This window comes from Peromyscus leucopus, chromosome 12 (genome assembly GCF_004664715.2).
Source record: "Peromyscus leucopus breed LL Stock chromosome 12, UCI_PerLeu_2.1, whole genome shotgun sequence".
Classification (NCBI taxonomy): domain Eukaryota; kingdom Metazoa; phylum Chordata; class Mammalia; order Rodentia; family Cricetidae; genus Peromyscus; species Peromyscus leucopus.
The window spans coordinates 16,836,373-16,861,990 of record NC_051073.1 but is presented as its reverse complement, the minus strand read 5'-3'; the positions used below and the strand labels follow the sequence as shown (position 1 = coordinate 16,861,990).

The window sequence follows — 25,618 nt, the reverse complement described above, 5'->3', positions numbered from 1 at the left end:
CAAGTTGACAGTGATATTTTCTTACATATTGTCTAAGATGGCCATCCCATATAGTCTTTTTATCTCCTCGTTCTTTATTTCACTCAAATACAACTTTCTGTGGGAAGACCATGGCTAGCCATGCATCTTTCTGAACCTATAGCAACCCAGAGCAAGGGCAGACGGTATTCTCTTCAACTAGGCAACCTGAGGCCTTTGGGCTGCTCTTCCTCCATATCTACCATTCTATCATTTTTTTGTTTATGCTTATTATAAGGAGCACTAGCGTTTAGGTGTAAATATTACTAAATATAAATGGAGCCACAGACATCACCATCTTCCCTTAATTTTCCTTTTTTTTTTTTTTGAGCTGTCTGTATCCAATGTTAAAGATCTGGTTTATGAAATCACTAGCCAGAAATTGAAATACTTTGCACTTTTTTTCGTATGTTTCAGGTGTGTCCCTTTGTGCTCAGTGTCAGTTCATTCATTTATTTAGGAGTGTTTAGTTGATGCACTGTTTCTTTTTCTTATTTGTAAATTATTATGCATTGCATATTGTTCATATCTATATCTAATTACTGACATCATAAATAAAACAGCACTTTCTTGGTTTTACTCTTGTGTAGCGGGGAAATATCACCATGCAATTACTTTCCTGTTTTAGCTTCCAGTCTTAAGTATCTCACCAATTACCTACAAATCCCAACAGCTGAGTCAGCATCTGATCCCAGACTTAGCACACAGTGGAGATAAAACCATTGTAATCTTACCCACTATTTATCTGGTGTATGTTCATGCCAGCCATTGAGGCAACAGTCAACTAATTTTCAAATATATTGTCTTGGAAACAAATTGTGTGTACATATTTTAACCTTTTAAACAAAGTAGTGTGTGTGTGTGTGTGTGTGTGTGTGTGTGTGTGTGTGTGTGTGTAGGACACATGTTACTAATATTTCTAAATATTTCAGTTGGAGCTTTTCCCCCATGGTATTTGGTGTGTTCATTGGTGTTATCCTTGTTCAGCTCATGGTGGTCTGTTTATTGCTGCTCTATTAGCAATAGATAGGAAATGGAAACAACCTAAATGCCCGACAACCAATGAATAGATAATGAAACTGTGACACTTATACACTATAAAATACCATTCTGATGTAAAGAAAATGGAAATTATGAACTTTGAGGGCAAACAGATGGGACTAGACAGTGAAGACTTTTATAATTTCAAAATAATGAACCTATGAAAACTTCTAGTTTCACTTCACATTTTGGATAATTTTCACTGCTTTGTAATTCCTGCTTCAGTAGTTTCCTGATCAGAGATGGGTGGGAAGCAAGTTAGTTATGTATGGCATTAATGTGTAAAAATTCGAATGTTTCTATTCACATTTATTAGATATGATAGATGCAGATAACATGCTGGTATCAAACCACTTTCCAGTCTCATGACACTGTTTACTAGTCGTATGGCATTCCTTTCTTAAGTCACCATTTTTGTCCCTATGTAGTATTTGTTCTCTGGAAAATAGAAGCCAGTGTTAGAATATGGATCTCCTGTGTTTTGCTGCATCACAATGATAGACTTGCTATATGTAAGAAGATAATTTGGATCAGGTATAGTAACTGGCACAAACTTTACTGCTTTAGGAACAGCTAATGTTGTTTTGTATGGTTAACAATTGCCTGATTTAACAAGCAATATCATCGGAATCCTAAAATAAGGGAAATATTTGGTGCAAGTAAAGAAATGTTTCAACCTCGTTATTCTCTTTACCCCCAAGTTTGTGACAAGGTTTGGTGCCTCACTTCGACTCTAGGAATAAAAATATTTCTAATTATAACTTTCAAACATCATTAACTAGCAATCTATTACGCATAGTTTTGTAGACAAAACACAGATAGTTATACCTGTTGAAATGCTACATGCATTTCAAGTAATATTTGGGCTATACAGAAGGAAACTGGGGTGAATGTGCTGGTCTGGAGAGCGGGAGGTGTGAAATGAAAGACTGGTCAGATAATACCAACTGAACCAGGCCCTCTGGATAAGTGAGACAGTTGATTAGCTTGAACTGTTTAGGAGGCCCACAGGGAGTGGAGCCAGGACCTGTCCTTGGTGAATGGGCTGACTTTTTGGAGCCTGGAGCCTATGCTGAGACACTTTGCTCAGCCTTGGAGTATGGAGAAGGGGACTAGACCTGCCTTGTCTGAGTCTGCAAGGCTGGCTGACTCCTCAGGGGAGACCTTGCCTTGGAGGAGTTGGGAGTGGGGGCTGGGTTGGGGGAAGGGCTGGGGATGGAAGGAAGGAGGAAGGAGGACGGGGAATCTGTGGCTGATATGTGAAATTAAGTTAATTACAAAATAAAAATACTATAAAAATTTGGCAAAACATGTAATTTTTAGGATCCACTTATAACATGGGTCAGTACTTAACAATACAATAACGCCAACTAAATAATTACTGAGGTATTATATCTTATAATGTATGAGGTATCAGGAAGAAAGAAGCTGTAGGGTGATACATAGCTTAGGGTATTGTGGTGTTGATTTAATGCGTGACTACTTATCTAAAAATGTATCATTCACACACAGAGTAATATAAAATGTAGATAAATTTTAACATATGATTTATTTTTTATTTCCTTTTAATCTGGCACATAATATCTTACAAAATTGAGTCATATAATATTTTTATATGTATAATGATTGGGTAGAAATCAATTTTTCTTTCTCTATTTTAATGTTATTTTTATAAATAACTTGATATATTGAATTATAAATTTATTTTAAGGTATTTATGTTTTATTTGATTTATATTATTGTCTTACTTATACATTTCCTCAGGAAAAAAAAAATTGGATGTTATCTAACTTAATGAGGAATTAGGTACTTTTGTGTTACATAAAAGAATTAAATAGAATGTCCCAGTATGCTGACACACATCTGCCATTCCATCACCCCGGGTCTTAAATGGAACTTTATCTTTGCCACTCTCTCTCTTTCTGTCTTTCCACTCTCTCTCTCTTGCTCTCCTCTCTTTTCTGTTTTCCCTCTCATTTTTAACCTCCATCAAAGAGTAGACCATATTGATGAGTATAATACACATACTCTCTTATTGTATTCTTATTGATGTGTTGTAGAAAAGTATCTTAGTTTGCATTTTATGATATAGTACAGACACATATGCTAAACAGTGAGTCATAGACAAGGCAAGCTGGAAAGCGCTCATAATCACTAGTTCACTTTTTTTAATATTGTGATATACCAGTTCCTAGGTATAGATTGTTCTTTGGAGGTAACTGAGAGCCCCTTTACACTTCAGTAGACATGGCTATTCCATAAGAAGAACTATATATGGCCTGTCACCTCTCAGTAACGAAAAGTTATTGTGATATCATTACAAGTTATAGTTCAACATGTATAGGCTGTAGTGATGCTTTTAATCCAGTTGTTTATAGTTTCTCATACCAATCTGAATTTCCTTCTTTCAAAGGATATGATTTCACTTTTACACAAACAATTTTAAATAATCAGTGTTTAGAGTTATCTCTAAACCTATACAAATTTACTACTCATAATGGGTGTTAGTGCTTAAAAAATTCATTACAGGAATATTTTCTGTGATTACACAATTTTCAACAGAAATGTGCCTGAAGGAAAAAGCTAGCCTTTTAAAACATATATATTTCATGTGGTAAAGTAGAAATTGACTATAAAGTTCTTCTGTCTGTGTTAAATGCAAGTATAATAAACTCGTGAATTGCAAGAAGAGGAGTGAAATGTAATCCACACTAATTCCCTATTTTCAGGGAAAGTGATTTTGTCCTGATTTGCATCTTGCAGTGGAGTTTCTGCCTGGTAAAATTCAAAACAAGTATATTTGGTGCTGTTTTTAATTGTATCCATTTTTTTAAAGGAGTACGTCAGGGTTTGTATGCATGCATGTTTGTGTGTATGTGTATGTGTGTGTGTGTGTGTGTGTGTGTGTGTGTGTGTGTGTGTGTGTGTGAGTTTCTGTGTATGTATGTGTATTTTAATATAATAAATTTAAACCATATTGTTTAAAGTATTCACATACTAACGTAGGAATAAAAAAAAAGTGAAATAATTTCATTAACAATTTCTTATTCCCCATCCCTTGCCCTCCATTATGTCCCTCACCCACAGTTTGATGTAGATCATGTAGCTCTCATCAATTTCTCCTTCACTGGGTAATCCATGCATCCTTCCTAGGGTCCTCCCTGCCAGCTAGTGTCCCTGGAGCTGTGGGTTGCAGTCTGGTTATCCTTTGCTTTACATCTTGTATCTACTTATGAGTGAGTACATACCATGTTTGTCCTTCTGAGTCTGGGTTACCTCACTCAAGATGATATTTTCTAGTTCCATCCTTTTACCTGCAAATTTCATGATGTCATTGTTTTTCTCTCCATTGTATGTATATATGTACCACATTTTCTCTTTCCATTCTTTAGTTGAGTGACATCTAGAACATAGGGGAATGGAGGTTCAAGCTGGAACAGGGACAGGGTGGGAGAGCAAGGAAAAAGATACCACAACAAATGAAGACATCATGGGAATAGGGAGAAACAGAGTGCTAGGGAAGTTCCCAGAATCTACAAGGATGACCCAACCTTAGACTACTGGCAATGGCCGAGAGCGTGCCTGAACTGGCCTACTCTGGTGATCAGATGGCTGAATACCCTACCTGTCATCATAGAATTCTCATCCAGTGATTGATGGAAGCAAATGCAGAGATCAACGGCCAGGTGCTGGCAGAGCTCCAGGAGTCCAATCAATGAGTGAGAGGAGGGATTCTGTGAACAAGGGGCATCAAGACCATGATGGGAAAAAGTATAGAGACGACTAGCCAAACTAGTGGAAATGCATGAACTGTTAACCAATAGCTGAGGAGCCCCCATGGTACTGGACTAGGCCCTCTGGATAAGCAAGACAGTTGTTGAGCTTGAACTGTATAGGGGGTCCCCAGGCAGTGGGACTCAGACCTGTCCCTAGTGCACGAGTATTTTGGAGCCTAGTGCCTATGATGAGAAACTTTGTGCAGCCTTGGTGCAGGGAGGAGAGGCTTGGACCTGCCTCAACTGAATGTACCAGGCTCTGCTGACTCCCCATGGAGACTTTGCCTTGGAGGTTGTGGGAATCAGGTGTGGATTGGGGAGAAGACTGGGGAGTGGAAGGAGGGAGGACAGGGGAATCTGTGGTTGGTATGTAAAATGAATAAAAAATCTCTTAATAGTAATAATAATCTAAAAAAACAACACAACAAAAAGCAATTTCTCAACTGTTAAAAACTATTTCACACATATAAGATAAAGACACAAGTCTGTACTAATTGTATGTATAGACTGATCTCTTATATGAGATTGCATTTCAAATAACTATCTACGTAGTAAAATTCATGATTTTTCCTGTACATACTTGATTTTAGTAATTAGAAGAACACTTTGAAGAAATGATGGTAATAAGTGCCAATATGGCATCTGTAACTACTGAGAATATATGAATGTTGTATTGACACTTTGTAGAAATTTAATCTGCAGGAAGTTGTGCAAGTTCATAGCTCTCAGAACCTAACATGAAGCGCTCTTCTCAGCACTCAAGTGTAGACTCTATAGACACTTTAAAATTCATCAGAAGTACAGTTTAAATGTATGATGGAAAACTTTAATGCCACTGACTAATCTTTGTGAGTGGTCCATCTCAGTTACCTGGATAGTGCATTGCTTGTCAGCACACCCTAAAAATGCTCCCTTAAATTCCATGTATGTTAAAATTTTAAATAATTACCAGCATATGCACTCTTTGTTAATTATACCTATGAAGATTATTTATGATTCTTCTACTACAGTAAGTGCATGCTGTGAAAGTTTAAGGATTGTAAAGTATTTTCCCTATTCAGTTATGAATTATATTTACATTTCAGTGTCTTCCTTCATTAGAGTCATTATACAATGTACTATTGACATTCAACTAAAAATGCTTGCAAAGACCTGCTGAACCTTCACACTGGTACTTGATTTTTTTTTTTTTGCCCTACATTTTACAAAAGCATAGAATTTGTCATCGAAAGGACAAAATATGTTTTCTTCCTCACTTTAATGATTTTCTGATACACAGTGCCTGTGAAGAAGATGCAAGCTTTATTTTGGCATAGCTACTACCTGACATATTAAATGGACTCAATTAAAATTAAATGAAAAATAAATTAAGAGGAACTTAATTAAAAATATTTTATTGTCTGAGATTTTCATCTCAGTATTTTTACTATTTTAAACTCTAACTTTTCCCCAACCCACCTCCTACCACACAATCTTGTGAGATATATATATATATATATATATATATATATATATATATGGTTTAATTATTAAATTATTGAATAAAGATAAAAATTTAATGTACCAATGATCAAATACCTATATATAATGTTAAAGTCAGTAAGAGTACAACACACAATTGTTTAATCATATTAAATTACTTCAATATATGTATATGTTTGTGCACATTGGTATCTGTTTGTCTTGTTTATCCAAACACAAAGTATAAATTCCACATCCAAACTTTGTTTTATTCTATTTGAGATGTGATTTGACTACCTGAGAAGTTACTAACTCTCTTATATATAGGTGCAACTAATGCCTGTTAACCTCCATGAAGTCCATGTGATTGTGCTCAGGACAATAAGCATTTTAGTGCTGGGTTGGAATTCAAGACTTCATCATTGTTAGTCAAGCTCCATCCCTGTTTCCAAGAACAATTATTCTCAGCTCTTTTAAAACTTCCCTGGAGTTCTTGCTACTTAAAAAGATAGTATTCTCCTTGAAAGGATTAAACATTGTGAGCTTTGAGCCTCAAAAAAAAAAAATCATATTTACAGTTAGATTAGTTCAGTGTAGGGATCTGCCCTTATGTTCTTTTAGATACAAACAACTTTGAAACAGCAAGGTTTTCAGTAGAAAACACCTGCTCTGTGGCTGCTCAGCAGACGTCAAGTATTCAAATTTCTTGATAAATAGAAAATGAATTATGTAACAGAAACAGGTTGTACTTGCCCTTGTCATTAAGCAGGTGGTTAGTGCCATTATTTGCATTTTCATAGGCTTGGTACACATTTTCCTTTTCTAGATATAGGGGGAAATTATCACACATTTGCCTTTGGATACCAATTAGTATTAGTAATTTATTCTCCTTTGCATTTTATTAAGCTCCACTAAACACAAGTGAATTTCATGAGGGAGAATTTGAATCTTTTTATATCTGCATTGTAAATTGGTACAACAAATTAGATTGCATGATTTCTTCCCCAAACTCCACATAATCTTCCAATCAATCATTGTCTTTTTAAAGAGAACACTCTTGCCATTAGAGAGAAGAAAAACTTTCTGACTACAGTAACATGACATCATCAAAATGTCCCAACTGAAAACTTTTGGAAACAAGACTAATTTATTACTTCTCCTTTTCCAAAATCTAATCTTTATATCCAATGGAAGTGTGCCTTGCAGACTTTAATTCTCTGAATAAAAAATAGCAGGCTTTGATTTTTCTTTATGAACTTCAGAAGCATTGTAGGAGTTTTAGTAAGTGCAGTAATTTCAGTTTGCATGAAATACTCTTATGAAAATAACCAATGAATGTAGATGTTTTACCATAAAATTCCTTTCCCCATAATTTATTAAGTATACTATTTACTGCTGTATATCAGCCATACATAATTAGGGTTTTATAAGGATATTTTCATAAAAGAAAATAATATATTTTGACCTTATTTACCTTTTATATTCTTTTTCTGCATTCAACTCTCTTCTTTTTTTTTTCATTCCTCCCAGCACCATTTTCTTATTTTCATCCTCTGTGTGTGTATGTCTGTGTCTGTGTGTGTGTGTCTGTCTGTCTGTTTGTGTATATATATTTGTGTGTCTTTGTGTGTCTGTGTGGTTGTGTGTATCTGTTAGTGTCTGTGTGTATATATGTGTGTATGTGTCTGTATGTGTGTGAGTCTATGTGAGTTTGTATGTGTGTGTCTATGTGTTTAACTGAATATGTGTATGTGTCTATGAGTGTGTTCATGCTCATGTGAGCATGTGTGTTGAGTATGCATGTAATATAAACATCTATGCCACAGGATATTGGATGGTTTGATCTTCTGAAGGTAACCCTTAGCTGCTATGAGTTCATGCATTCAGTAGTATCAATGTAAAAATCACGGCTCTTAACTTTAGTGGAATACTAGATAGCCTATTCTGGAGCCCTTTTGAGTGACCATGTCCCAGAAACATAAATTTAAGTCATCCACATTCCATGTTCCAATGTGGAATCAGTTTCTCTAGGGTTTTATAGTTTAACAGAACAATGAAAGTCATAATTTAAGGCAACTTAAAAATACATTGGTGGGTACAGCAATGATAAACATGCAGTGGAAAAGGGAGCAACATTTTTATAGACCTGAGTTGCTATCTGATCACATTCTTGGCTCTTTTTTCCTTTTTCATTTATTCATCTCTCATATATTACATCCCTATCAAGTTTCCCTTTCTTCCTCTCCTCCTAGGGCCCTCTTACCTCCCCTCATTCCTATAACCAATCCTCCTCCTTTTCCTTCAGAAAAGGGCAGGCCACCTAGAGATATCAACCAAACAAGAAATATCAAGTTAAAATAATATTAGTCATATCTGCTTATATTATAGCTGGATGAGGCAACCTAGTATGTGGAAAAGGGTCCCCAAACCTGGCAAGAGTCAGAGACAGCTCCCTGCTCCCACTGTTAGTTGTCTCACAAGAACACCAACCTACACAACCATAGCATATCTGCAGAGGACCTAGCATAGACCCAGGCAGTCTCCCAAATTGTTGGTTAAGTTTCTGTGAGCCCCTATGAGCCCTGGTTAGGTGATTCTGTGGGCAGTTTTCTGGTGGTATTCTTGACCCCTCTGGTTCCTACAACCCTTCCTCCATGTCTTCTGTAGGATTCCCCTGACTCCTCATGTTTGTCTGCAGGTATTGCCATCTTCTCCCATCAGTTGCAGGATGAAAAATTTTTGGTGAAGATTATGCTAGGCTCTGGTCTGTGGGTATAGCAGAGTGTCATCAGGAGTCATTTCATTGACTTTTTATTTTGCCAGTTGTATTTGGATCTCTCCTAGGTCTCTGGGCAGCCAGCCGCTGGTTCTGGCACTCCACGTGGTGTGGTGCCATGTAGGGCAGGGGCTCCTCTTGTGGCATAGGTCTCAGGCTGGACCATTCATAGCTTGGGCACCTCCTTAAGTTCTCTACCACCTTTACCCTAGCACATCTTGTAGGCAGGACAAATTGTAGGTCGAAGGTTTTGTGGCTAGGTTCGTGTCCCAATCCTTCCACTGCAAGCCTTGGATTGGCAGAAGCTAGTGTTCTACTATGTTAATAGCTTATAAGAGGTTTTTGTTTATTATCAGAAGATGTTAGTTCACATATAGAGTTCTTGACTAAAACTATCCTGTTTCCACTCTCTCTCCAATATGGCATTTTCAATCACTCATTCTCCGTTATTCTCAGAAGACACAGACTCCTTCCAGGAGCTTGTCATTCACATTGAGACACAGCTCCTTTTTCCAGAATGTCACTCATAATAGCCTTTTGTGTCTAGAAGACAACTCCTACAGTAGGATGTATTTAATATAGATGTTTCATTTAGAACTGAGCATTCAACCACTTATCTCAACCTTTACCATGAAGTTTCTGTGAAACTTCTGAGCAACTGTTTGTTATTTCTATGAATTTTCTGCTGTAGTCTTTAGTTTCTTATGCATAGCTCCATAGTATGCATGTGCACACCAGAATAATTCGAGCTTACCATTTCATTTTCCTATCCCTTTTAGTTCTTTTCCTGGTTGTGTTGCACTTGTTAAGTATTCAGATACTGCACTTCATAGGAGTGGACAGAGTGAACGTCCTTGCTTAGTCATTACCTAAGTGAAGATGATTTGATTGTCCAACATTCTCTTTGATTTTGTTTTATATAGTCTCTGTTGGGTCGAGATATGTTTCTCCTATTTCTAATTTCTTTCTTCTTTCTTTTTTTTTTTTTTTTGAAGAAAGACTAATGGATATTGTAAAGAACCTTTTCTACAGGTATTGATAAGATCATGGGATTTCTGCCATTGAGTCCATGTGATGTGTTTTGTTTACTTATTTATGCTGCTGAATCATGTTTTCATGTCTCCAATGAACTCAACTACTTGGTCTTAGGAAATAACCTTTTGATGGGTTGTTAAACATAGTCTGCAAATATTTATTGAGAGTTTTGGGCTATCGTTTTCTTTACAACATTCTTCTGGAGTGATAGCAGGTTAATTCTTGCTATATAATATGAAATAAGGTTTCCCTTTTACTTCTTTTACAGGAAATTTAGAGGAGCTATACAGTTGCTTCTTTAAAATTCCATTCGCTTTTAACTGTGACTGTATACTTGGGCAACATTTTATAGCTGCTTTAATCTTATTGATTGTTTTAAATTATTCAAGCAGTTTATACTAAAATAACCTTTGGTTATTTTGATATGGCATATACATTAGTATTGCTTTTCATTTTCCATAGGCTTTCCAATGTATTCAAATACAATTTTAGTGTATCATAATGATATTCTAAATTAATTGGGTATCTGTTTTAATGTTTTCATTTTATCTCCAATTTTAGTGTTTATTCTTCTTTCTTTGCATTGTCTTAAATAAAGATTTTTTTAATCAGATTTGGCTTCTCAAAGGAAGAACTCTTTGTTTTCACTGATTCCTTGTTCTTTTCATTCCCATCTCATTTATTGCTGTCCTGATTTTTATTATTTTCTCTCTACTAATTGGTTTGGCTTGTAATTGTTCATTGTTATATTTTTAAGATTTAAGTTATGTTATATCATTTATTTATTCACTTTAGATCGCCTTTTAACTTAGTCATTTATAGCTATAAATGTACATCTTAGTGTTGCTTTCCATTTATTCCCAGGCTCAGTTATGTGTAAGTTAAATTTAAAATTGCTTTTCTGATATTTTGAATGACCCATTTGTCATTCACTAGGATGCTGGTCAATGTTTATACTAGTGTATAGACTCAGGGATTCAAATTTAGGTAAATTTAATACTATGATAATTTAGCAAAATGATACTTATTGTTTCCCCCTCTGGTACCAACTACCCTTCATCTTTAATCTTAGGTTGTTGAATAGATTTATAGCACTAGGCCTGTGTTTCTTCCTTTAATGTGGGTCTTAAATTCAGTTAGAAAGCAGTTGCTTACCTTCACTATGGTAGCTTGCAACATTCTGAGGTGGGCAAGAATGTTGAGGACTCCTCCCTGCATAGGTACTGCATAGTACCTACTTGTGCTGTGAAAGTAGATGGTAGGGAGGAAAGAATCACTACATTGTAACAAAAGCATGCCAGATCTTTAGCAATATAGTCTCATCATCAATTTTAGATGGCCAGCAAAAACAATGGCTATAGCCTGTATTGTTGGGGGATTTTTGACTCTCACTGAGTAACAACTTATGTGGATTAATCCCACACCTGGCACTGGGATTTGTATTTTGCAACTCTCAGCTTTTTTAGGAATTTTGTCCATCTATGGGTTCATTTCTTCAAACATTTTTATTTTGCTTTTGTTCTTATGAAATATTAGATTTCCATATTTTTCTCCATAGCCTTAATTTTTAATACCCCTTTTTCTTCCTTCCTTTTTTCTCCTCTTTCTTGTATTCCTCTTCCTGATAAGACTTCTTCATGTCTTCTATACTTTTATACCTAATGCATTATGAAAACTCATCTTTCTTAAGGTCTCTCTATCTGTTCTCCTTAGAGCAGCTAGTTTATGACTTTTTAACCTTTACTCACATTATAAGCTTTTGGACTCAAATATAAACATATTACCCTAAAAAGTTGTAGTTAAAATCCACATGAGAAGGAACATGCTATATTTGTGGTTCTGGCCTGGGTTAAATGATTCACTATAGATTTCAGTTTTATCCATGTCCCCACATATATCATAATCTCATTTTTAAATGTTTCTAAAATTCCATGATATATATGTATCAGAGATTCATTATATGTTCATCCACTGAAGGTCATCTAAGCTGGTTCCATAACATGTGTATTATGGATACAGCCTAAATGAACACTGATACGTAGATATCTCTGTTGTAGGGAATAGTCCCTAGTGCATGTGAGAAGTTGAAGTATAGCTGGATTATTTAGCAACTATGATTTTAGCTTCTTATAGAACCTTTAGACTGATTTCTGAAATGGCTAAACCAGTTCTCATGGCTCAACAGCAATGGATAAAGATGCCTTTAAGATAAAATTATAAAAAAAAATTAAATAAAAGTAAAATAAACCATCATTGAAATAAATCTCTATCTTGCTGGCATGGTAGAACACCTTTAATCCTAGCACTTGAAAAGCAGAGACAAGTGGAACCATTTCAGTTTGAGGCAAGTATGGGCTACATACCCAGTTTTCTAGCTGGAAAGGGCTACATATTGAGTCCATGTCAACAAAAAAACAAGTTTTCTTGCTTATTTCTTCATACGACATCTCATTTTTCCTAGAGTCTACTCTTAAATTGAACTTTTCAGGAGGAATTTCTGCCAACTTGCGTTTCTGCTTCTCTAGTCTAAACATTTTTTAATGGTTTGGTCAGTACACAGTATCATCTCAAAACAGTTCCAGCAAGTTTTCTGAAAAAAAAAAATCTGTATCATCAGAATGGATCATCCCTCCCTTACAATTTTTTTTATCTATCTTTCAACATGAATACTGTGTATTAGTACTTGCCATGTGTTGTTTTCTGAGAATATTGATTGGATGAAGATTTCATTGTACAAATAGTTGATTTAGTCTTATCCATTCTAGTGTTCACATTGACAGGTAATTATGTTTGTCTTAACAGGAATGAATGAGGCTGCCAGTATTAGGGTCTCAGCTTCAGTGTGCATTTGTTGTTATCTAGTGGGTTTCTCATTGTATCAGTTCATGAATTTTCCATACAGTTCTGTTGTTCTTTGGCTCATAGTGGGTAGAGGTATAAACTTCGCAGATTAAGATATTTTCATACTTTACATTCAACTTTGACAGAACAGTTTGATTAGAGCATGTCTTTCATAACTTTTCCCTTTCTTGTCCTAGAAACACAGTGTACATGGATTGTGAAACTGACTTTTCTTCCCAGAATTTACTTTGGTGACTTTTAGGTCTCTTGTTGGAAGTTTTATTTTCTAAAATGTTACTGTTCTCAATTACTATTCTACTGGAATGAGGAAACCAGGTAGATGTAATCACCACAATCTTGGAAGTTCTGCTTCCAGTGTTAATATGAAAACTAAGCTTTAATCCTTCATATTTTACCAGTGTCAAGATCCAAAAATATATATATTCTCAAAAGATCCACCATAGCTGCCATGGAATTAGTTCTGAGATATCAGTGGCTCAGTGACTACACCTTGCTTCTACAATGAATATTCTGCCATTTATTGAATTTCTCTTCTACAGGGTGGCAAGTTCTAAATCAAAGTACTGGCAAGTTTTTCTCCATTGAGGGCCCTGTTTCTAGCATATAAAATATCGTTTTCTTGTATTCTCAAATGGTAGGGGGTACAAAATATTTCATATCCTTTCAAAAATCAGCATATGAATATAATATAATAGAGTTTCAGATGATTTAGTTATGTGCAAGTATGAAGATCCTCCTGAGTTTTATCTTCTTTTTGAACCCCACACTCACATGCTACAGTCTGTCTTACATTCATCTGTTCTTAATATTTACACCCATGTTTATGTATATATTAAAATCTTTAAAAATTTACAATTATTTTTCATAATACAATATATTGATTCATTTAAAGTTAAATGAAAAATTAAATTATCAAGTACTACTGACAAGAAATAAAAGACTATCCTCTATATGTGCTAATATGTAAAGGTGGATGAGTCCTGAATTTCACTGGGAGAAATTCTGAGAAGAATGCTAATATAACTAATGAAGATGAATAGTTAACTTCAGAAAAGAATAAGCTATAATAAGTGGATTTTCACTATTGTTACGGGTTTTCCAATGAAACTAGTTATAACACCAATAAAACTGAGAGCTTCTGTTATAAAAATGCTAAAATACAAAGAATTAATGCAGGAAAATACTGTATTTTTCACCTATACACTGCTTCTGTTCCATGATTACCTTATAAAATCTTAGAAATCTGTGCTTTGATACAGTTCAAAATAGAAAATGTGAATGCATGAGCAAGGACTTTTCCTATCTCATTACTTTGAGATCTGATTATGAATATTGAATGGCACATATAAAATTAGATGATTGGCTAAATACTTAAAAGTGACAGAATAAAGTGTTCAAAATTTCACTTACCTAGATGTGGATAGTAAGTTTTTTTTTTTTCTCTGTGAACTCTAGAATCAAACCTGTATTAATCAGATTGTGTGATCTGTCATTGTCAAGAGTCCCCCATCTTTGCGTTTGTCCTTTGATTCTAATGTGTTCCTGCAGAGTTGTGTACCAAATGGCAAGCCCACCACCACTTGGTAGATTCTGAGTCATGTGGTCCTGGTTAAAATCAGTGGGTCTCCAAACAAAACAAAACACAAGAATATAGACAAGGGACCTAAGAGGGTGGGTGGTATGGCAAGCGTAGGAGATAAAGGAAGTTGTGGTAAGACTAAAAAGAGCTTGCTGCATGCATGCATGAAATTGTCAAAGAGCAAATTTAATGACACACAAAATAAAATTACTGGTTTAAATCCAATTCAGAAAGGTGGGTATTAATGAAGATTGCCAACATGGATTGTGTTGTTTAGTCTAATGATAACTTATAAACTCAATTAAATAAAATATTAAAAGAAAGGTATTGTATCTTCTAATAACTTGAGTTAAATAGATCATATGTAAAATTCATTCCAAAATCAACTACATTTTTAAAGGTAGGTCCTAACATCTTAAAACTTACAAGAAAAATTTACTGTAGATTGAATTGGTGTATTCCTCCTAAATATTCTTCCTCAAGTTAAATATCACCTTCTTTATGATGATATCTAGAAGTGATTCATTTGAGTAATAAGATTTTCCTTTATACAAAGGATGATTAAGTATGAATTATCTATCAACGTTTTTGTTTGATGAAACTTTTCAAAGTTTTCATGAATAATATTTTTATATTCCAATTATTTTCATTTGAATTTGAGGTAATTTTATTTCCTATAAAAACATACATTTCAAAATTAAGTGCAAATTATTGACCTGAAAAAAATGTTTATTTTTATATATAATTATTCTTTAAAATTAGACTGCTTTAAATTAGCCATGAGATTATTCCTCAATCAAAATATTATAATGTTAGCATTAATGATAGAAACAGTAAAAGAAGTGCATTTTCATTACAAGTCCAGTCTCTTGCAAATTTGTGAAAAGGGTCATCATATTTTAAGCTAATTAAAATGGACGTAAATGTCTGGTTTTACTTCTTTGTTTACACAGTACAAACTGCATAGTAACTTGAAAACTCGATAGTTTTCATGAATCTTTAGATCTCTGTGATGAGATGAACAGTCAGAGTAATACCCAGGGTAATACCTCACCCATATTTTGAAATTTTCCATTGTTGTCAGGACTGTTTTGTTGTTCTGGGCAACCTAATCTGTCCTGTTTAAGGGCTGAGATGCTGAGGTTCTAGCCTGAGGAACATCTCATCTGCGGACAGTGAATGTCAGGCTAGCCACTACAGTAATCCAGGACTGAAGAAATGGAAGAGAACATTAGCTACATTGAATCATACTGTAGGTGTCTGCTTCTTTTAATTAGTTTCCTTAATCATTTTCTTTTCTCCAAAGGCTATAAATATTCTGTAGCCTCCGTGTCTGTTGACAGTAAAGGAATAAGATTTGTTTGTATCTAAACAAATAAAACCTTATAACTCCCAGTGCTAAAATGTGATGCCTCGTGAAAGGAGAATATAACTTCTGTCTTCCTGTTCTAGTATTTTACATAGTTGTAAAACCATGATTTTAAAAAGTTCGTGCTTTTCTTCCATGAGCCAACTTAAATATCACTATTTTAATGTGCACTTTGCACTTTTAGGCAGAATTTTGCAGTTAGAGCCAATGGTTATTTAAGAAACTCAATCATATTTCAATCAAACTACAACAATAAATTAGGGAAGGAAATCTGCTTCTTTATAAAACTCATACCTAACAAAGCAACGTAGGACTTCCAAGTCATGCTGACTTAATGTGGCAGGGATATGCATTCATTTATACAGTTTGTCCTTAGAGAACATATAGTAGGTTTTAATCTAGTTACACAGAGTTGTAATTTTTGCTTTTGAATTTCTAATAAATTATAGTGAAAGGAGCCATCCCACACATCAGTCCATAGTTCTATTGTCCAAGTGTATGGGCACATGGAAGGAAATAAATCTGTTAACTCACTTCATAGTTTGAGGTGCAATTCTCTTGCAGAGTGGGCAGTCTTGCATTTTTCGAGTGGTGGTTTGCTTTCAGGCTCCACCTTAGGTGTTCAGAAATTGTGTTTGGTAAAATTATGGATGATTTAAGGGATATCGCTTCCTTTTTTTAAGTAAGGCAAGTCAAATTACAGATTCAGGCATTGCCCCCTTGGCGTCTATTTCTTTGTCCCACTTTAATTTGAACCATGTATGCAACTCTTTCTATGTGACAAAGTAATCTTTAGTTTCACAAAAAAAGTTGATAGTCATAATAAGGGTTATTGGAGCAAGCTTTCATCAGGCCAGACTTGAAAACAAACTGACTTGTTGTACATGAATTTGGAAACCTTGCATCAATGGGTTGGCTTTCAAACTTATTACCTACAATTTTGAAGAATGTCTATAGGTCCTCCTACTATTCACTTTCCCGTGAGTGTTTCAGCTCAACATTGTTAAAATATTTGAGACCATATTTTTACCCTCTTTGCTACTCTGCCCTGAAAATTGCTCGGATATGAAACTCATACATGGAGCAACCATGATAGAGAGCAGAACAGGTTCATGTGATGAAATATGCAAAATCAACTTGATGGTACATCATGTAACTAAAGAATTAGGGTCCCATTGTCAGTCAGACATCTGTGGCTTCGCAGTCTCTGTGAAATGTTTGAAAAAGGCAACACGTAGAAGTGGGAGATTTTCCTGGAAATGCACAAACAGATCCAGTAAAATGTAAATATATGATTTTACGGTTCCAGTATGAAGCTAAAAGTTTCCTTGCAATATATAGAATGGTAATTTAATGGCTTAGCTCTTACCAATTTTAACCAAAATATTAAAAAATAGACTTCTAAATTTAAAATGTCATCTATGCCACACTGATTCATAGGGAATTTTACTCAGCATTGAAACTGTAAGCATTAAACTCTGTTGCTCTTCTTTCTTGCTGGCTTTTCATGACAAAGGAATAAGCTTTCCTGGTTCCCTGATTAAAATGGGCATCGAATAGTCTGTGTGTCTTCATGATGATGCTTTCAGGTTCGCATTGCTGTTGTGTCTGCTCTTTTTTTTTGGGGGGGGGGCAGTAGCTCCCAAATAAATCACACATGGAGGCTTATCCTTAATTATGAATGCTGGCCTTATATTGGCTTATTTTCTATCCAGCTTTTCTTAACTTTAAAATATCCATCTATCTTTTCCTCTGGGATTTTCCCGTTTTCTTATTTCTATAAATCTTACTCTTACTCCATTAATTGCTTTGTAGTTGGTGGCTGGCCGCTGGAGTCCTCCTCCTTTTCTGGCTCCTAGATCTCCACTCCCAGTTTTCTCCTATCTAGTCCCTCTGCCTGCCAGCCCTGCCTATCCTTTCTCCTGCTTTACTATTGGCCATTCAGGTCTTTATTAAACCATCAGATGTTTTAGACAGGCACAGTAACACAGCTTCACAGAGTTAAACAAATGCAACACAAACAAAAGTAACACATCTTAAAGCAATATTTTTATATAGTTTCATCTTTTTTTTAATCATAGAAATAAGGAGGATTAAATAGCTAATCAAAGTTGTTGGCTGTGGTGGAAGCATCTATAGTTTATAATCTCTCATGTTATTGCATGATACACTAATGTAAATCATCTATCTAAATGTCCATTAGTATCTATAACCACATATTATAATAGTTCTACTTTCCACTAATGTACCATAATGGGCAACTCTTTGACCCAAAACAATAATTTTAGCTGTATTTGCTTTCAATGTGCTTCTATACTTTTTTTACTCTGATATTTAATTTTAAATATTTATTTTAAGAATTCAGAGACAGTCTGTTTCTAAGAGTTAGTGGATCTCAATGGGTGATGAGGCCAGCCAATAAGTACATGGCTTCTTTCAGCAATCTCCAATATATGTCAATACTGTGATGCTTCAAAGACTGTCAATTAGTTACAGCACGGTTCTCTCATGAGCTCCTCTGTTGCAACAGTTCTGTTCCACCAGGATGAGAAGAATGTGGCTGAAGGCTGGCCCACACTGAGTGGATCATGTTGATTGTCCAGAGAACTCATTCATTAGTGTCTTGAGAAATAAATACATATTTTGCATTCTTTACTTTTAGAGAATTTACTCATTTTTCTTTCAATTGTATTAAGTTCTATTCAATATATATTAACTATATACTGTAATTATGTGAAATATAATTATAATTCAATATGTATTAAATAGCAAAACTGTTAAAATATAGTGAATGTTTAACTAATATTTATTTATTTAGATTTTTGAGATTATTATATAATTACATCAGTTTCCCCTCCTTTTTCTCCCTCCAAAACCCTTCCATGTAACTCTCTTTAATCTCTTTCACACTCATGGTTCATTTTTTCATTATTTATTGTTACTTGCATATATAATCCTTAACACATGCCTACAACTTGCTCAATTTGTATAATGTTAATTATGTTCCTATTTTCTGGGTTGACCATTGGTATTAACTGGTATGCTCTTCCAGGTGGAAGATGACTTCTCCTGCTCTCAGGATTTGTTACTTGCCTGTAGTTCTTTCTATATGATTGAGGCCTTGTGGGGGTTCCACTTTTTACCATTGTACAGCTATTCTTGTCCTTGTTCAGCTCATGTTTAGTGATAATTTATGAAATTGCTAACATTATATTAAGAAGGTACATTCCTCATGAACAGCAATTATAGCCTTTAACCATCTACTACACTTAATCTTAGACAAATGAGTTTCCTGTTCATTTGAAAAAAAAAAAAAGTTTATAACTATTCTCATCTGAGCATTGACCTATTAAATCAAATACTTATTCTGGGGTTTAAATTATATATTCATTGATTTTGATGCTGTTTTGCTGGGGAAGTATTCCCTGAAAACCTTGCAAGTCTTAGCATGTTCTGACATCATATATTTAACCTCAGATGTTTCTTCCTATCTACGCAAGTGTTTCCCTGTGTCAGTCGCCTTTATTAACATTGATATCTTTCATTATAATAAGAGGTGGTGACTGGTCATGTATTTGCCAAAGTAGATTTGATTTTCTTTTCAGATAATGAAATTGTAAAAATATAGAAACTTTTCATTATAGAAGTGTCTTTTCTGCTGTTTTTAGAACATATGCATGGTGTTAAATCCTAGGAAAAATTAGAATAAAGGAGTTTCAAGAATTCATCACAAAATCATTAATTGTTTGAGAATTAGATTTCATAACGTTCATTTTAGCATTACATATTGTGGATTTGTACAAAAATGTCACTTTATATTCTGATAGTATATACAATTATTATATGTCAATCAGATCAAAAATTGTGACAAAAATCTCTAGTTGACCTCTGGATCATGCATTGACATTAACAATTATCTGTTGTTAGGCAATTTACATAATGCACTCTGTATTTTATATAAAGGAAAGACAACTGTAGTATACTTTGAAACACATTTCTACTGAGAGAAATAATAATTTTTTTTTTTTTTTGAGACAAGGTTTCTCTGTGGAGTTTTGATGCCTGTCCTAGATCTCACTCCATAGACCAGGCTGGCCTTGAACTCACAGAGATCTTCCTGGCCCACATGTGCTGGGATTAAAGGCGTGCATCACCACCACCTGCCTGAGGAATAATAATTCTATTAAAATAAAGTATATAAAATTCAAGTTTTAATCATAGCTGAAACTAATAACTTTATAAATTTTGTCTTGAGTAGAATTTAATCATTGTTTATGACTAATCATATTTCCTCTTATGAATTATCCCTTTAACTTAGACTGTGACTGATTGTAGTATAAAGATGCATGATGATTGATTATAATCAAGAGGTACCGTTCCCAGTAGATAGTTTTAATTAAAAATAATTTCTTTTATTTTGGGGGATTATAGCATAAAATCAAGGAGTTTGCTGTGATGGTGTCTCCATTGTTTTTTTTTTTTTTTTTTTTTTTTTGCTGTCAAATATAAGCAGTATCACCTAGGCACAATGATAGAATTTTTAAAGCTATATTAGGGACAAAATAAAAGAAAATTATAAAGAGGTAGTGCTATGAGATGTGGAGCAAAATTCAAAATTATGTGTGAAACCCTGGTGCTTGGCATGTGCCACCATGAGTTTCCTTTAAGATGTGTTTCTGTAAATTTTTATCTCTGCCTTTTGTAAGTGTATGATTATAAACCCAGGTTTGGTACCCTAGATAGTAGCAAATAAGTTATAATAAAACATGCAAGTGAGGGGAGTGAAATAGGCTAAACTATGACCTGATTTAGTTCGTCCTGAGATTGTCAAATGAATGGCACCCCAGGTGCTGAGGATTCAAGTTCTGTTTTGTTTTGTTTTCTTAGCAATGGTTGTTTTGAGCAGCCTGGAACCAAATACGACTTATGAAATCAGGGTTGCGGCAGTAAATGGAAAAGGGCAAGGGGACTACAGCAAAATAGAAATATTCCAGACCCTGCCAGTCCGTGAGTAGTCATCACTACCCTCTCCCCTGTCACCAGATCCTTCTCTTGAAAGTTTAATGGGATTTTTAAATGCAGAAAAGCATTTCAATACTCTAGGGAAGTGAATTATCTCTCTGTTGAATTTTTTCTGAGTTAGTGGCATCTTGGACTGAAAAAACAGCATTTCTCTAAAGTTGGGAAGAGAAGAAAAAGCATAGTGGAATATAAAAGTAAATCTGCTCTAGGATATCTCGTATTTATAGTCCATTTGATAAGATTATGTCTGCAGATTATATTGTGTTCATAGAAACATGGTTATGTGTCCTTTCTGTTAATGAAACACAGTTATTATTCTACAATTCATGTAAGAAAAAGGAATACCAAACTGAATTAATCTGTTACAAATGTGACTACAAGAGGCCCATAATCATCTGTGGCCTTTTTCTCAAAACTATCCTGTTTTGAGTAATTTTAAGTCAACTGGGTTTATCTAATATTTTTTAAATATTAAAAGGAATTACCTTCATATTACTTTTATAATATAAGACAATAATATAGTGAAGAGGACTGAACATTGCTGTTGCAAAATCTGGGCATGAATATGGCCAAAATCTGGGCTTGATGTCAACCAAAATTGGCCACAATAAATTAGTACTCCCCAACTTTGGGCAATATTCTCAGAATCCATCATGTGATGCCACTTTTCTCCATTCTCATAATGCAATTCTTTTTATTTATGGGTTGATTAAATTTTACACAAACTGACGACATCATTTTGTCTATTTGACTGCAAAAGAACCCATATTGTTTTATGTTTCATTTTTAAAATGAATTATACATTGGAATAAAGTAACATTCAGTGGTTGTGATTATCTGCATTAGACCTATAAGAGACTGGGCACTACTAACTTTTCATCATGGATAAAGAGGGAGAGCTCCGGAAGCCCTACCTCTCCTCGAGGGACAACTGGCTGTTGGCTGGGGAAAGGAGTGTCCTTTCCTTCAGTGTTGAAGCCACTGATGTGCTGTCCTTTCCACATTAAACAACTTCCTCTCACACTCAATCATTTAAATTCTGTGTTTTTTCTACTCACTGAGAAAGATGAAAGGTACAGATGGTGTTCAACAGGAAAGAAAGGGGAATGAAGTGAAAATGATTTAATTTTCATTACATAAATTTATGAGATGTAAGCAAACTATTAAATATAACATTTTTAAGTTAAAGTTTAAGTCTATAAATAAATACATCCAATGTATGTAAAGTGTGTATTAAAATTTAATGCTGAAAATTTATATTCTATTTTTTAATTATCTCAAAATGCTATTATTATAAGAAAATGATCACAGTGTCATTTTAAATGAAACTTCTGTATACAGTGTCATTATTTAATGAACCTCTTTACTATAACATAGAAATTCCCATTTTAGGCTTAGAAATTCTACTAAACCATCTGAACTTTAAAGTTTATTTTATGAGTGAGCATCATGTTATGCCACACAAAAAGACAAAAATGTCTAAAGTAAACCAAGTAAAATGTCATATATTGGGGGTACATAAGGTGTTGGTTTAATTAAGAAGTAGCATCATTAGGAATTTGAAGAGGGAGTTCATGAAGAACTTTTGTGTTCCTTCTTAGGGGAGCCAAGTCCCCCTTCCATACATGGACAGCCAAGCAGTGGGAAGAGTTTTAAAATCAGCATCACCAAACAAGACGATGGAGGGGCCCCTATTTTAGAATACATTGTGAAATACAGAAGTGTAAGTATCTTTTGATTATTATTTTGTATCTTATTTCCTGCTACATGATGACTCACCATGACCTCAAAGATTGGTCAGGAATGAATTTATAATCTATAATGTAAAGGATAAATGTTAATTTTTTCTACTCTTGAAATCCATTATTATATTTGTAACCTTTTCTTTTATTAAAGAATAAGCATAGGGTTTTGAAATATTTTCATGGTTTTGACCCTAATTCTAGTCTACAATGTGATTTAACAACATAAAATATAACAGTTCTTTTCTTTATGTGACTAGTTTTATCTGCTTTCCACTTGATCTTAGTACAATAGCCTATATCTGTTGGTTCATTATAAATAATGTAGAAAATATGTTAGTAACTTTCTATATTATTGCAACAACAATAATCTAATAATCTGATAAAAGTAATTTAAGTAAAGGATGATTTAACTTGGGTCATGATTTAAGACATGACCATCTAAGAACAAGTTATTATAATGAAATAGATCTATCATTAATGTTTAAATAAAGAATGGTCACTGACGTTTAGTAAAAGGGATAATTTGACTAAAATGTAATTTGAATTGGTGAGTGAAGGACTGCAAATATCATGGCATTGGGTGTTCTTAAAGGTGGCTGGGAAAGGGCATTCTGCTTGCTGTGAGAGAGTCAACAATGTCTTCCCACATATATTTCTTCTGTTTCATTATTATATATGATGCCGATGGTCACTGAGAGTGATTGCATCTCAAAACTTTCCTATAAATAATTTTATTTGTATTTTATATTAAAATTGTAGTTTTATGGTACTTGAATACATTTTCAATATATTGTGTGAATTATGATAGTTCTTCAATTTGAATATTACATTTTAAGACATGGAAATGAAATTGATTTTCTAAGGAACCATATTATACACCATTTTAACTTTCCCATGTAATTCTAATATTCCCTTGATAAGGCAGTTCTTTTTGCTAATAGAGTCGTCTAGTGTTGTTTGCTTGTATCTGTTTTTTAGAGATGACCATTTTTTGTTCTAGGCTCCAAACTGGCAATAAAAAGCAGCAGGTGTCTTTGCATACTCTGTCATAAAGACTCTACATCAGTGAGCCTCTGCAAGTGTCTGTGGACTTTAGGTAGATCTAATAGGACAATATTATGCCATTTAGACCAGAATTCTTGGAAGTTCTCATTTGAAAATTATACAGAATAGAATCACTCTGTCTAAGGATCATAGACCAGAATGGCATCATTAATTCAACAAGAATGGGTTCTGCATGTATGTTATCTACCTGTAATTGCACCTAGAAAGGTTTTGGTACAAAACACTGATAGGCATTAATGACTTCTCAGGAAGGATGGCAATAAAATACCAGAGTGAGCACTAAAAGACAATGAAATATTAATGTGGCTGTATATTTTTCTGTGAATATTTTTACATGAAATCAAAGCTAGGTTTGATTGTATAATGTAATAATTTGATAGTAGAGTAACCCAAACACTATATTCCATGCAAGTAATTTGGTGATTTCAATCGACAGTAGCACATTTATTTTTTCATGTTATACCTTTTTAAGTTTCATTGTTATTGGGTTTTAATTGATAAATTGTGTACTTTAAGAGTGCTATATTATTTCTAATGATTCTAGACATGTTATTAGTTTTGATTATTTAAGAATGCATCTAGAAACTAAGTATATTACTGCATAAGACATACTTCTTCATTAAAACACAAATACAAAAAGTGATACAATGAAGAAAAATTTTAAGGGACTGTGGTGGGACTCAGTGGAGGCAAATGTTAGTGTGCATGGGGCTTGTGTTTGATGTTCCTCATATATAAACATTTGCGTAGAAGAGGTGTTAATTCTTATTCACTCAGGAAGCAAATGAGACCTCATGTGTAGGAAACTATCAGTCAGGTTAGAAGGATTCCTTTCTTAAATTCAGTGCTGATCACTTCTTTGTTGAAATATACATTTGGAATCCCAGCAAAGGTAAATAGGATAAAAAAGTATTAAGGTCAGCAGTTCTGTTCCCCCCTCACCCCAGAATTACATGTTTATTTGTTAAGCATTCCAGGACTAGGGTTGCATTTCAGAAATGCTACCAGGACTGAAATTACTTTCTTTCATATTCTTCTATTCTTAGAACACAGGCTTTTATTCTTTTTCAGCTTATGCTGTTCTCTTAAGGAGGTGACTTTACATTGATATTCATAATGTGTAATGTCAGAAAATCAGAAAAAAAAAAAGAAAATCAAACGAAATTCTCTACTGTTCATCAACGTCTGCCCACATTGCATGTTATAGTATTTTAATATAAAACTCTACTAAACAAAATTAAAATAACATTTATACAGGTAGAATGAAATCTGTTATTGATCTACACAATGGCTTAGAGAGCAAAGGTGTCTGATGCCAAGCCTGATGACCAGAGAGTTCAATGCTCAGGACACATGATATTAGATGGGACCAAATTTGTACGAATTGTTCTCTGACCTTTCAGTGGGCAACTTGACATACCAATGCCTACACAAACTAAACACATTTTAAAATGTAAAAATGTTTTTCTATAGCTTTCTCCATATGAAATGACTAACACAGTAGTCTGGTTTAATGAAACCAAAAATTGCCTGAAACGATAGCAACATTCCTTTTATTGTTTTAATTTATCATATATAGAAAAATACAATAGCGTTTTTGTCTTGTGTAACATTAGGGTTTCAAGTACTCTGTTATCCAGTGTAACACACTTCACATCATTGGCTCCCACTTACTAGAGTGCTAGTACTAGCCCCAAGCCTTGGCTGAAGGCAAACATGTTCCCTTGAGTAACTCCACATCCATGTAGAGCCAATTATTGTCACAAATTTGACATTATGGATTTTCAAGGATGTATGTGTGTGCATATTTTAGTTCTTAGTAAAGACAAAGCTATACCCAGCTGATACCTATTTACAAATTAAAAGTTA

At 34.2% G+C, this 25,618-nt stretch overlaps 1 protein-coding gene across 2 annotated transcripts in view; it reads left to right on the top strand.

Moving 5' to 3' along the window:
- Nucleotides 1–25,618, top strand: part of Ncam2 (neural cell adhesion molecule 2) — a 410,880-nt gene that overhangs the window by 339,920 nt on the left and 45,342 nt on the right. For both annotated transcript variants that reach the window (XM_028859839.2, XM_028859840.2), the window contains exons 13-14: nt 20,805–20,924; nt 22,541–22,662. In XM_028859839.2, coding sequence (XP_028715672.1) covers nt 20,805–20,924; nt 22,541–22,662 — 242 coding nt within the window. The remainder of the gene's footprint in view (nt 1–20,804; nt 20,925–22,540; nt 22,663–25,618) is intronic.